At 43.2% G+C, this 14342-nt stretch overlaps 1 protein-coding gene across 19 annotated transcripts in view; it reads right to left on the bottom strand.

The window, feature by feature from the left end:
* The window catches only part of ITSN2 (intersectin 2), a gene marked incomplete at its 3' end in the record, with an annotated part of 202961 nt that overhangs the window by 23101 nt on the left and 165518 nt on the right, over positions 1-14342 (bottom strand). For 18 of the 19 annotated variants that reach the window (XM_082358413.1, XM_082358415.1, XM_082358408.1 and 15 more), the window contains one exon: positions 1268-1389. In XM_082358413.1, coding sequence (XP_082214539.1) covers positions 1268-1389 — 122 coding nt within the window. The remainder of the gene's footprint in view (positions 1-1267; positions 1390-14342) is intronic. The other variant, XM_082358414.1, reaches the window with a different exon arrangement.

Genomic DNA, 14342 nt, shown 5'->3' with positions numbered 1-14342 from the left:
TGCCTCACCCCTCAGAGCGTCTTGTGAGGTGCGCAGAGTGAGAAGAACCAAGCCCAAGTGGTTAAGAGGCCGGCCTGAGACGGGGAGAGCGCCTGGCCCCCGTTCACCTTCTGTGCTAGTCAGAGCGGTTCTCCACACCCATTACAACCCCTTAGGACTGGAATCGGACCAGCAGCAGGGCTGACACTCATAGGGGTTAATCAGAAAGATGGGCTTTTCTTCCAGGCCATCCATCCTGGTGAGGGAAGTGCAGACATAAACACACCTGGCCACACATAAATTCAGTCCTGTTGGGAAGGCCTGTAAAGGGCCAGGCTACGTTTGGGGTGTAGGACGAAGGACACACAGTCTCTGCCCTCAGGAGCTCACAGGCTGGGGGAAGACAGACGTTATCAACCGAGACCTGCAGGACAGTGAACGTCTGAGAGGAACGAGTGTGCCAAGTCTGAGATCCCAGCCCGAATTCAGGGGAGAGAATGAATCGGGGGCAGGCCTTGCTGGGGCAGATGCAGGACTCAGCTTCTGCACCGTGTGCTCTCGAGGTCACGGCCACATAAACAGTGCACCTGTTGGGCCTGAGTGGGGACACCTGTTCTCTTTAAGTTTTTTTTTTAAACTGGTCTCATCTGAGGGCCCTGACATGATTCGTGGGAACTGAAAGCCATGGAAACAAAAGCACAATAAAAGTATAAAATCTTACTTTGTTTGCTCAAACGCGAATCATTTAAAAGTGCCACTCTAACGGCCATTGTCTGCTTAGGGGTCGCTGGCAACATTAATAGTCACAAACACAGTAAATATATGAGATTTGGGAGCTATTTTACAGTATACTGTTTGGTTTTCCAAACTGATATAAAGGTTAGGTGAACACTCCCACTGCCTCACAATTCCTCTGCAAATAATTAAACTTTATGAAAGCGTCAGGTGCCAGAAGAGCAGTGCAGACATCGTCAGAGAAAAGTCTGAGGCAGATACATTTGCTGTAGAGCCTTTCCACCTACTCTGTATCTTGGTCTTTCCTGATGGGGCCTCTACCACATCTGACTGAGGCACTGAGTGCCTTTTCTCTCTCTCTTCACTCTGAATTACCTAATCTGGAGAAAGAGCCGACTTGAGATCCTCAAGGCCTCTCCAAGGGTCAGAGGAAGCATTTTGAGGGTGTGAGCGCTCCTGTCACTGCTTGAGAATTCACTCGCCAAAGGTGATACTTCGCTACGAGGCTCCACCGCCTAAGGAGCCCGCAGAGCCCACGGCGCCCCTCACTCACCTCCACGACGAGCTGCAGGTCATTCACGTACCGCTCCTCAGTCTCAATCAGCTCATGAATGTAGCCCTGCCTTTTCCTCTCCACTGGCTGCATGGTGTCCAGGGTTTGGAGATCTGCACACCCTGTGGAAAAGCAGGGTAGAGTTTCAAAATATTATTTTGTCTTCTTCGGAGAAAACAGACATGAATCATCAGATACACGGGGTTTTGCAAATGCTGCCGGGAAAGAACCACACGGCCTGCCAAAGGGCCCTGGGACTCAGGCAAACAGCGCACACCTGCGGAAGCGGGATTAACCACCGGCCACTCCAGAGCCGCAAATTAGCAACGCCTGTAACTAGTTGCAACGCCTGCGATGCTCGGTGTGGTCCCAATTTCTTTTCCAAATAAGTAATGACAGAAAGAAGGATTTTCAGAAATGGCCTCAAAGAAACCAGAACTGTGCAGAGCCTTGTGAAGAATCCACGCTATTCTCACCATCTTGAGACATTTTCAAAGTATTGTAATGATTAAGTGAATCAAATGCTGGAGACCAGTGTTTTCCAAACTGCAGGTCATGAGCTATTGGTGGGCCAGTCTATCGATTTTTTTAAACAAAAACAAAACAAAATAAATAACTAGAAACTACCACGTGCACAGGATCTGTAAGTATTGTCCTGTGAAAATTTTTAGTTAGGTATGTATTTGAGGATGTAAAATGTATTTCTTACTGTGAGCCACTGTTTAAAAAATGTTTGAGAAACATTTCTCTAGATTTCTCAAAGTTAAGTGCTCAGTTAGGAAACCTAAAGTCTCCAGGGCCCAGTAGTTCCCAGCAAGAGCACTGTCTTAACCCACTGGAACAAAGAACTGGTGGTTTGGGGTACACTGCAGCCACGGGGGCTTTGAGGGCAGTCCCTGGCCATCACGCATGGCATCAGAGTGAGAAGTACCATAGTCACTTCGGATCAATGTGCAGGCACATGGGAGCTGAGCTCACTGTTGTGCTGGGAAGTGACGTTAACCCAGAGTCATTCAGTAAGAAGCTGAGGGTCTGCCTTACGCCCAGTGGGAGGGGAAAGGCCTCAGAAAGCCCCTCCTCAGGCAAAAAGAAAAAGCAGGTAGGTGCCCAGCAAGGGACAACGTGAGGCGGTAGCAGTGCACGTCCGAAGCGGGAGAGACGGGAGGCAACACGAAGGTCTGGGGAGTGGAGGACGCAGGAGCAGGGCCGGCCCTGCGGGAACTCCGCAGCCCGCAGTGTTCAGACCGAGGCAGACGCCCTGCACGGGGAAAAAGGCACAGAGCCACAGAGGCGGAAAACGCCAGGATCAGACCGGCCTTTTAAGGGGGGGATTCTCTTTCTGTTTTGGATTTTTATGTATTTTGTATAGATTTGGGCTTTCAGAGAGTCCTCACGAAGACAGCTGTTCTATTTTCTGCACATGATGCCGACAGCTTTAAAAAAAATTACTCCCACAGTCAAACAACAATTGAATAAGGCAAAAGTCACGTTTGGCGCTACCAAGATGAAATCGCAGTGCCACTCATGTTCAGACTTGTCCAGCTTTTCAGGGGACTGTGTTCCATCCTGCTCCGCCAAGGAGACGTGCAGGAATGAGCGAGAGCTGGGGACGAGCAAGGCTAACACAGGTCCCTGCCTGACCCGGCTGTGTGCAGCCAGGAGGCTGGACGCCAAGGCCGACGCCTGACGGGGAATGTTGCTGATCACGTCGCCACCCAGCTGATGCTGGTGGAGCAATCGCAACAGCTTCTAAGGTTGCCCTACCACTTTGCTAGTGGTTTACAAATCTCGGTCCTTCACACTCTGCCACATCCACATACTATCTCTACTATTATTTATGTAATATTTTTGTTCATGTTTGAGCTAAATGTCTAGGAAATCATGGGTTTGATGTGTTGGTTATGTTTCTTCTAATAGTCACTACCACAAACATATAACCATTAAAATAAATCGAGTCCTCCTGGGCACTATTTTGTGGGCCATTGTGTTGTGCACCACCAGGATATCACACTTTGGGAATCAATGATTGATGTTAAAACCCACAAGCATTGGCCTATCTATTCAGTATCTTGGGATAATAGGAAAAGTCTCAGGTAGTTTATCATTTCTAAGGCTGGGACGTACACGACATTAGCTTCATCAGGATGAATGTGGGACAATCCTTGTACTCCGCTAGCTGACACCTTTGCATTTCATTACAATGGTTCTTAAATTTTTATTCTCCCAGTTTCCAACCTGACCCCTACCCCCACTTTCAGATGCTCTCACCTCTGACATAAGGGGAAAAAAAATAAAGGCACGATGCCCCTTCTACTTCCAGCCCCATCTTCCTACTCACTCATCCCTGTACTTCCTTCCCGTGTCAGGGGGTGAGGGGATCCCTACTTCTTCTAGAGCCAGCATCCCTAACCCGCCCCCTCCTGCAGGACCCTTCCCTGCCCTTCACACTTCCATCTTCAGTCTTCACTGGTCCCTCTAGTCTGTGAACATGGTTATGTGTCCCTCCTATCACAATATTTAAAACAAACAAGCACCCTTCCTGCAACCCTGCTCCCTCCACAAACACCTGTCTCTAGTCTCATTGCCAAATGTCTTACAGTAGAGGGGTCTGACACTCACTCCCCCCGCCCCCAGCTCTCTCTGTCACTTCTCCAACTTAAGGTACTCTGGTTTCTGTCCCACCACTCCACTGACACTGCTCTTGTGAAGGTAATGATAACCTTGAGCATCGCCAAATGCAGAGTCCCCCCTTGGGAGCTGGCGTCCTCCTGCACCTGCCCAGAGCCCTGACACCTGTAATGAGCTGCTGCTTCCAACACTCGAGTCTCTCCCTCAGCCTTTGTCACTCTCCTCTTTCTGGTGTTTCCTTCTGCATTTCTGCCTCTGACTGCCTCCAGGCTCTCTGGTCCCCACAATCCAGCAAATACTAAAATGTGTTCCTGGCATTCCTGACCTGCAAGGTCAAACGAATCTGGCTTTGCATTTCTCTGCTAAGGTCACAAGGCACATCCGCATACTATGCTCTGAGAAACCCTGCTCTAAAGAAACATTTAATTTGAGTGAACCCAGAGTTCCCAACACTTATTTGACCACAGAACCCTCTGTTTTGAGGGGAGAGTGAATCTTTTGAGAACTGAGGAATTAGGGTTTGTGGATAGAATACACCCCTCTGCCATCCTCTACACCTGCACTGTCCAATACAGTAGCCATTAGCAACATGTGACTACTGAGCACCTGAACCACGGCCAGTCCAAATAGAGAAGAGCTGTAAGTGTAAAATATACACCGGATTTCAAAGACCCAGGAGAAACATCCCAGAATGTAAAATAATGCATCAGTACAAAAATTATTATACCGATTACACATTGAAATGATAATATTTTGGATAATGCTGGGTTAAGTAAAAATAATTATTAAAATTAATTCCATCTGTTTCTTTTTACTTTTTAAAATGTAGCTGCTGGAAAATTTTAAATTACATATGGGCTTGTATTTGTGACTTACATTATATTTATATTGAACAGCTCAAGCCAGCCTCTACATTTTTTATCATGTTCTTTCCCTGACAGAATGTTCAATGACTTCTGTTTTTTGCAGAATGAAGTCCTAGCTCGGGGGGAGCACAGGGCTTCGGAGTCTCCGTAATCCAGCAGCAGCCTGCCTCTGACCATGCAGCCCACCTTCTACCCACCCTGGCCTGGGCTCAGTCCTCATGATGTGCTGTACAAACTGTCCATGGCCTGGCTGTTTCCACTCCTGTTGTTGCCTCTGTCCATGGCCCTTCTCTGCACAGAAGCCAACTCACTACCTCTTCAGGGTGCAGCTCACATGATCCTACTCTGGGGAAAACTTTTCCATCCCCGTCCCCAGACTGCCTCTCCTTCATGTTTCATGGTACTGGCTTGCATCTATATTTTATTTTATTTTTTGCATCTATATTTTAATACTTCCTACAATGTAACATGTATTGTAGTTCTTCTGTATATAGTTAGTATGTCCTTCTCTCCCAGTGGAGTTTAGGGACTGTGTCTAACACAGTCTATAATATCACACTTAGCAATGTTTTGACCACCGAGGTCAGGAAATACTTGTCGAGTGGAAGACTATTGTGTTGTCCCCAGACCCATTTCTCATCTTTCCCCTGCTCTGCTCCATACTGCAAGGAGGCCAACCTCTAAGGCTACTTTTGTAAGCTCTTTTCTTAGTTGACTTCTGCCTGGGTTTGGCTAATAAGAGGAGACTGAAGACTACAGGGTGGACTAGGGAAAGAGTCCTCCCGCCAGAATGGTGAGATGACAAGAAAGCATTTAGTCCATGCTGGGTAAAGAACAGAAATGCTGGGGCTGCATCTCACATAAATGTGGAGTTCAAGAATTCCTCAACTGATGAATTAACACAAAAATTGGTCCCTGGCTGGTGATAACTTCAGGGTGCTTGGCCAAAGAAAATGTACAACTGGTCTGGAGGGTCATTCTCAAAACCTTGGTTCCACAGGATTTACAGAGAAAAACTAAGTCTCGCTAAAGATGAGTTCAAAGTAAAAAATTACAAGAAACAAGGAACAATCAACCATTCATAAAAAACTGAGGATTAGAGCAAAAGGAGATGTAAAATATATATGTTTAAAATAACTCAAGACATATATGAAGGATTTGAAACCCTAATTAGAGTCTTAAAAACCCAACAGGAAGATTTGAAACAGAAACAAATAAAAAAGTAAATATTATCAAGGAAATAATAAATTAATAGATGAGGCAGCAGATCAAACACATTGGAGGAAACAATTAGTAAATCTGAAAACAGAGCTGAAGAAATTACTTAGAATGCAGCCCAGAAAGACAAAAAGATGGAAAACATAAAATGAAAGCTAAAAGATATGGAGGATGGAATGACAAGGCCCAACATACATCTAATGGGAGTCTAGGAGGGGAGAACAGAAGGAAAGGGAAGAGGTAATAACTGAGATTATAATGGTTGAGAATTTTCTAGAGTTGATGAAAGATATAACTCCACAGATTCAGGAAGAAAAATGACTCCTGATTAGGGAAAAAAATAAAAATAAACCCATACCTAGACTATAAAACACCAAAGAAGAAAAAATTTGTTGAAATAGTAAGAAAGAAAGAGCAGAATAACTATACAGAAACAGCAATCAGACTGGCTGTACACAACTCAACCCAACAATAGGGAGTGTTGAGAAAAAATAACTGTCAAACTAGAATTCTAATTACACTATTGTTCATGGAAGAGGGAGAAATAAAGGTATTTTCAGGCAAAGTTTGACAGCATTTACCACTAGCAGATTTGACTAAAGGAACCATTAAAAAAAACGTACTCTGGGAAGAAAAAAATTGAATAAAAAGGAAAAAAAGAGGGGCTTCCCTGGTGGCACAGTGGTTGAGAATCTGCCTGACAATGCAGGGGACACGGGTTCGAGCCCTGGTCTGGGAAGATCCCACATGCCGTGGAGCAACTGGGCCTGTAAGCCACAATTACTGAGCCTGCACGTCTAGAGCCTGGGCTCCGCAACAAGAGAGGCCGCGATAGTGAGAGGCCTGCCCACCGTGATGAAGAGTGGCCCCCGCTTGCCACAACTAGAGAAAGCCCTCGCACAGAAATGAAGACCCAACACAGCCATAAATAAATAAAAATAAATAAATTTTAAAAGGAAAAAAAGAGATGTAAGGAGTGGTAGAAAAAAAAATAAGAAAAAGGAATGGTGAGCAAAAATACCAGTAATTATGTGAAAAAAAAATTACTGACTGTAAAAATAACAATAATAATAATGAATAAGTTGGTGGGATAAATTCAATGTTAATTTTTTTAAAAAGAAGCAAAGAAAATGCATGGTAAATAGAAAATGTCAAATAAGCTAGATATAAATAAAAGTATAAAATAGTTCTAATAAATATAAGTGGCTTAAATCTGTCAGTTAAAAGAGAGACTCTAGATTGGACAAAAGAATTCAGCTAGATGCTATTTACAAAGACACCAGAAACGTAAAGTTACAGAAATGTTAGAAGTAAAGGGCTGCGGGACTTCCCTGGTGATCCAGTGGTTAAGAGTCCGTCTTCCAATGCAGGGGATGCGGGTTCAATCCCTGGTCAGGGAACTAAGATCCCACATGTCACAGGGGAACTAAGCCTGTGCGCTCTAGAGCCTGAGTGCCACAACTAGAGAGCTCACGTGCTGCAACTCCTGAGCCTGTGCACTCTGGAGCCTGCATTCCACAACTAGAGAGCCCACATGCTCTAGGGTCCCCACACCACGACTAGGAAGAAGGCCATGCACTGCAGTGAAGAGCCCACATGCTGCAACAAAAAAAAAAGATCCCGCATGCTGCAACAAAGATCCCATGTGCCTCAACTAAGACCCAATGCAGCCAAATAAATAAATAAATAAATAAATAAAAGACCTAAAAAAAAATAAAGGGCTGCAAAAAACTATACAAATGCAAAATATAAAAGAGCAGTGGGGGAAGATTCATTAGCAACAAACTAGGCTTCCAAGGATCTGTATAAGATGACATCACAAACAACTCATGAAAATATAATAACTCTTATTTGCAACTAATGGGAGAGCCTCAAAGTGAGAAATAAAAAACTGATAGAATTACCTTTCTGATAAATTGGGAGATTGGGATTGACATATACACGCTACTATATATAAAATAGATAACAATAAGAACCTGCTGTATAGCACAGGGAACTCTACCCAATACTCTGTAATGGCCTATATGGGAAAAGAATTTTAAAAAAAGTGGATGTATGTATATGTATAACTGATTCACTTTACTGTACACCTGAAGCTAACACAACAGGTGGATTGATACTTTTCTTCTTCTTACACCTCACATTCAATCCACCTGTGGCTCTATCTTCAAAATAGATAATAGTGGTCCATAATCTGACCACTTCTTACCTCATCCACCACTGTCATTCTGATACAAGCCACTGCCATCTTTTGCCTGGACTGCTGAACGAACCTCCTAACAGGTCTCTTTGCTCTGCCCCCTGCCCCCCAACCTCCAATTTAATCTAGCAAACCAGAGCTATCCTATTAAAACATAGCAGATCATGTCACTCCTTTGATCAAAACCCTTCAATGGGTTCTTCTCACTCTGAGCAAAGGCCAAATTTCTTACAATCAGCCCACAAGAGCCTAAACGGCCTCCCCCATCTCCGCAGATACCTCTCTGTCCTCATTTCCTCCTCCTCCTGCTCCTCCCTTGTTCCAGCCACACCGGCCTCTGTGCTGTTCCTCAAGCATTACAGGCATGCTCCTTGCGTGTCCTGTTCCCTCTAGAATGCCTAGAATGATCTTCCAGGTATCCACATGGCTTCCTCCAGATAGCCATCACATCTTTCAAGTCTTTGCTCATATGTCACCATTTCAGAGAAGCTTTATCTGAGTAACCTGTTTAAAATTGAAGTCCCTCTGGATCCACCTCTCCCCACCCAGCACTCCCTTTCCCTAACCTGCTTTATTTTTCTAAGATACTACATACTTATTTGTTTTGTTTGTTTTCTGTCTTACCCTACTCAAATGTCAGCTCCAGGAGGGCAGGAATTTTTGTCTATTTTATAATCTGCTATGTCCCCCGTGCCTGACACATAATAGGTTTTCAACAAGTATTTATAGAATGTGATATAAAGATACACTCTGAGATAGTACACTGATATTAACTATAGGCAGTCAGAGAGAATGATGAAAACTTCCTGGGAAGTTCTTTCTGGTAGACAGGAAGAATGGGAAAGTAGGAAAAATGAGAGATCATGGCTACTACCATGTCAAAGTTCCCAGAGGAATAATTAGCAGTAGGCTGGGCCACAAGACCCCCGACACTTGTGTTTAGGATGTGGAGACTGAGAGACAAAACATGAATAATGAATAATGGTTATGAAAACTGTGTCCCACTACAGCTGGGAACCACCGTTCTAAATTACAGTGCAAGCAAGCAAACAAGATAGCTTAGAAAGGAGGAGAAAGATCTGCGAAGATTCCAAAAAGTGAAGGACAAAAGGCAATTTGTGATGACTGATACAAAGAGGGCTTGTTCAGATTATGTCATAAAGTCCCAGAATAGTCCTTGCCCATTCTGAGGAGACCAACGCCTCTGAACAATGCTATTCTCTGTGTGCCCAAAATTAAGAGCCAGAGTATCACATAATGGTTTTCAGTCTGTGTTTAAGCTCAGTGAAAAGATGAGATTTTAACAGTAAATCCAGATGACTCAACTGTATGCATTTTCTGAAGGCTGCCTTTAATACTGAAGTTTTATCAGGGCACTGGAAATTACTGGGTATCTTATTTTGTAAGAGAATCGCCTTTTATCTGCTTGGCAAATATTTACTGAGTGCAAACTGTGTACCAGGTAGCATGCTCCCACCATGAAGCCATACATATTTGTGGTTTCGTTTTTGGAAATTTAAATAATTCTTGAACAATTTTTTTGTGTCTTTTTTGACGCCTGTCAAGTTCTATGTCATCAGGTGTTAGGTTGCTTGTTTAAGCACAAAAAGGGCTATTTTTGTTATAAAATTGGGCTGTTTGTGTGGTTCTAATGCTGCAGACCATCAGAAAGCAAAATATTTGACTATCAGAAAATAGACACATTCTAGAACTTACAAAAGCAGCTCTGTTGACAAATGCAAGTGGATTTGCATTTATCAAAAAAAACCAATTTTTTTATTTTTATTTTTGAATCTATGGTAAAATGTTATAAGCCTAAGGACAGCAAAGACCCCCCCAACAGTAGACAAAAGTGCAGATTTTGGCCTCAGAAAGCAATTAGTTCAAGCTGATTTTTGCATCACCTTCTAGTCTGCCAGACTTGACCCTGTATCACTGACTCAACTATTAATGTGCTATTCAGAATATAGAATATTACGAAGAGATGTCATGAAACAGTAGTTTCTTCATGTTCACCCAGCACAGAACTTCCAGTTTTAACAATACTAATAACCAACATGTGTGTCACAATTTACAACCTCTGATCAATTCTCTGATTAACAAATATAACTTTGACTCCTACTGTATAAATACATGGAGAATCTGAGGCTTTGGTGGTTAAGTAACTTACTGTAGAATTTAGAGCTACTAAATACCTAAATCTAGGTCTCTTGATTCAAGTCTTACACTTTGAAATGCCAGGCCACTTTAAATGATGCTTACACTGCAATCCTATTTGAGGTGAAACTCTGTGACAACAGCGTGTACAAACCTAACCTGGTCTTATGCTTGTTGAACTGAATTCTAGAGGAGAAAAGGTTTTAGTATAAATACTTGGAATGCCAAAGAGCCCAAAGCACTGAAAACCAACAGGGCCCTTATTTGCCTTTAACTCTTTTTTGTGTCTACGTAACATAATTGGTCCCCTTACATACCCTTCTACTTGGTTGCATATGCAATTAACAACTTGTATCTAACAGCTAATTTCAAATAGACTGTACCCTTCAGTGCTCTGTATCAGTACGCCCATTACTACAGTACTGACCTGGGGCAACAGGGGTTTCATATGCACATATGTGTTTTTCTTGGTATTACTAAGCAGACTGCTACACCTCTACTGTACCCAATGGTATGATTATACAACCCATATTTTCCAACTTGTTTATGACTACATAATACTATGCCCCAAACTGCTGAGTCTAGGACACACTAATTCTATAGCACTGCCTGACTCTGATTTCGTGGTGGTTAACAGATGACCACTGGTGACACAGGGATCCCAGTAGCAGGTCCTCCCAGTACCTTGAAATGTAACTTGACCAGCCTGGATTCATTTAAAGCAGTTAATTCTCTTTACTCTCTTCTCACCTATATCTTGGAATTTAATGATGATTGTTCTAATTTTGTGATCTGAAGTAACAGCAACTCCAAGTTAGTGAGAAGTGGCTAAGAGCACCAGCTTTGGAGTCAGATGCTGACACAAGTTTTAACTCCATCACTTACTAACCCAGACACACACCCAAAATGTTTAGTCCATCACTTAGGACACAGCAAATGCTTGGTAAATGTTAACAGTAATTTCTAGTATCTATGTGTTAGACACCGAACTGGTGTTTCATAAATCCCTTAAGTCTCACCTGTAATACAGGTATTACTATCTTCATCATACAGATGAGGCTAAGGCTCCTAGGGGTGAGCTCACAGAGTCACGATCCAAAGCAGCCCGCCCACTACACTTCCCATTACACTCATTTTAACACTCTTTGATTTTATCACTCTAAGTGATTCTGCCTTTGACAACAGCATTAAAACATTTCTCTTAAGCACATCTTTCATAATTTGTTGTTCTCGTTTAAAATAAAGTTTTAAAAGTGATTATGAAGATAATTTACTCAATTTAAAAATGGGCAAAGGGGACTTCCCTGGTGGTGCAGTGGTTAAGAATCCACCTGCCAATGCAGGGGACATGGGTTCGAGCCCTAGTCCAGGAAGATCCCACATGCCGTGGAGCAACTAAGCCCATGCACCACAACTACTGAGCCTGTGCTCTAGAGCCTGCGAGCCACAACTACTGAGCCCGCGTGCCACAATTACTGAAGCCCGCACGCCTAGAGCCCGTTCTCCGCAACAAGAGAGGCCACCACAACGAGAAGCCTGCACACCACAACGAGTAGCCCCCGCTTGCCGCAACTAGAGAAAGCCCGTGCACAGCAACGAAGACCCAATGCAGCCAAAAATAAATAAATAAATAGATAGATAGATAGATAAATAATGGGCAAAGGATCTGAACACACATTTCTCCAAAGAAGACATACAATGGCCAACGAGCACATGAAAAGATGCTCAACATCATTAGTCACGGAGGAGGTGCAATTCAAAACCATGAGATATCACTTCATACCTACAAGGAAGGCTTTAACAAAATGCCAAATAATAACAAGCGTCAGTGAAAATGTGGAGAAACAGAAACGCTTGTACACTGCTGGTGGGAATATAAAATGGTACAGCCACTTTGGAAAACAGTCTGGCAGTTCCCCAAAAAGTCAAACCATTTGACCCAGCAATTTCACTCCTAGGTATATACCCAAGAAAGACGGTGATGTTATGTCCATGCAAAAACTTGTACGCAAATGTACATAGCAGCATTATTCATAATAGCCAAAAAGTAAAAACCCAAATGTCCATCAATTAACATATGGATAAATAAAATGTGGTATATCTAAACAATGGAATATTATTTGGCCATAAAAAGCAATGCAATACCAGTATGTGCTACAGCATTATGTACCTTGAAAAGATTACGCTAAGTGAAATAAACCAATCACAAAAACCCCACATATGTTATGGTTCCATTTATCTATGTCCAGAGTAGGCAAATATATGGGGCCAGAACACGGATTAGCTGGGGCCGCAGGGCAGGCAGCGTACACAGGAAGATGCGAGGGTGAGAACTCATGGGTTCTGCGTTTCCTTTTGAGGTGATGAAAATGTCCTGTAATTGACTGTGGTAATGGTTGCATAACTCTGTGAATATACCGCTGAATGGGTATAGTTGGGGGAACTGTATGGAATGTAAATTATATCTCAATAAAGCTGTTACCAAAAAAGTGATTATGTTCAGCTTTATCCTTCTAGATGTTATTCTTAGAGATTCTTATCCTTGTTTATTAAATTCAGTCCTTGCCTCCTCATCTCTGATTTTTCTTCTTGCCTTTTCATTCGTTCAAATGGTGGTTGTACTGCAGGAACTTCCTTATTATGAAAATGGTGGCAATATTAGCACCCTAGTGTAGATAGAGGTTAAGAGCATGGACTCTGGAGTCGGACCACTTGGGTTTGAACCCAGCTCTACCACTGACTATCTGTGTAACCTTGAACAAGTTATTTAACTTCTCTGTGTTTTCATTTCTATGCCTGTAAAAAGAAAAAAGTAATGAGGTAATACATTTGAGGGCCTTAGAAAGGTGCCTAGACTAATAAGTACTCAATAAAGAGCACTGGGACCTCCCTGGTGGTCCAGTGGTAAAGAATCTGCCTTACAATGCAGGGGATGAGGGTTCGACCTCTGGTCAGGGAACTAAGATCTCACATGCCACGCGGCACCTAAGCCCGCGTACCACAACTACTGAGCTCGTGCACCTCAACTAGAGAGCCTGTGTGCCGCAAACTACAGAACCCACACGCCCTGGAGCCCACGCATCCTGGAGCCTGCGTGTCACAACTAGAGGGAAAAAACCTGCACCCCACAACTAGAGAGAAGCCTGCATGCCACAACAAAACGTCCCGCATGCCTCAACGAATATTCCGCGTGCTGCAGCTAAGACCTGACACAGCCAAAAATAAATTAAATAAATAAATAAAAAATAAATCTTAAAAAAAATAAAGAGCACTTTTCCTTTTTTCTTTTTACTGGTATCAGCAATGGTTATATAGCTAGAACTTCATTGATTTTATAAAAATGGTAGCAATATTAGCACAACAATCTCTTTATTTTCCCAGAACCTTTGTTTCCTGTCTTCATGGGTTCCTTTCACTACCTAACCCTTAACTGCTGATACCCTCAAAGGCCTGATTTTTTCCCCAAGTCATCTCATTTACTTTCATTGGCTCAAAAACTACCAATAGGCATTCACGCCACCAGCTGATGCATATCCGATGCTGTATATCTTAATTATATCTCACTACCTGCTGGACGATTCTATCTGGATGTCCCACAGGTACTTTGTAGTCAAAACCAAACTCATCTTCTTCCCCCAACTCCGATTCTTTACTGTAGCTGGTGGCACCATGACTCCGCCCTGTCACCAAGATACAAACCTGGGAGTCAAACTGACCTTCCACCTGACCACGCATCCCATCAATCCCCAACTCCTGCCAAGGTTCCCTCAGAAACAAGTCTTAACTCAGTTTCATGACTTTTTCTCCACCTTGGCTTCATATCAGAATCACCTGAGGAGTTCTTAAAAATCCCCACGCCCAGGCCCCACCACAGGCCATTTAAATCAGGATGCAGGCATCAATAGCTTGTTAAAGGTCCCCAGGTGATTCCAATGAGCAGCCAAGCTAAGAATCTCTGGTTTAGCTCTCGGTCTGCTCTCATTCAGTGTTGCTGGCTTTCCACTTC

This window comes from Balaenoptera borealis, assembly GCF_965194805.1.
Source record: "Balaenoptera borealis genome assembly, chromosome: 15".
Lineage (NCBI taxonomy): Eukaryota > Metazoa > Chordata > Mammalia > Artiodactyla > Balaenopteridae > Balaenoptera > Balaenoptera borealis.
This window is presented reverse-complemented; position numbering and strand designations above follow the sequence as displayed.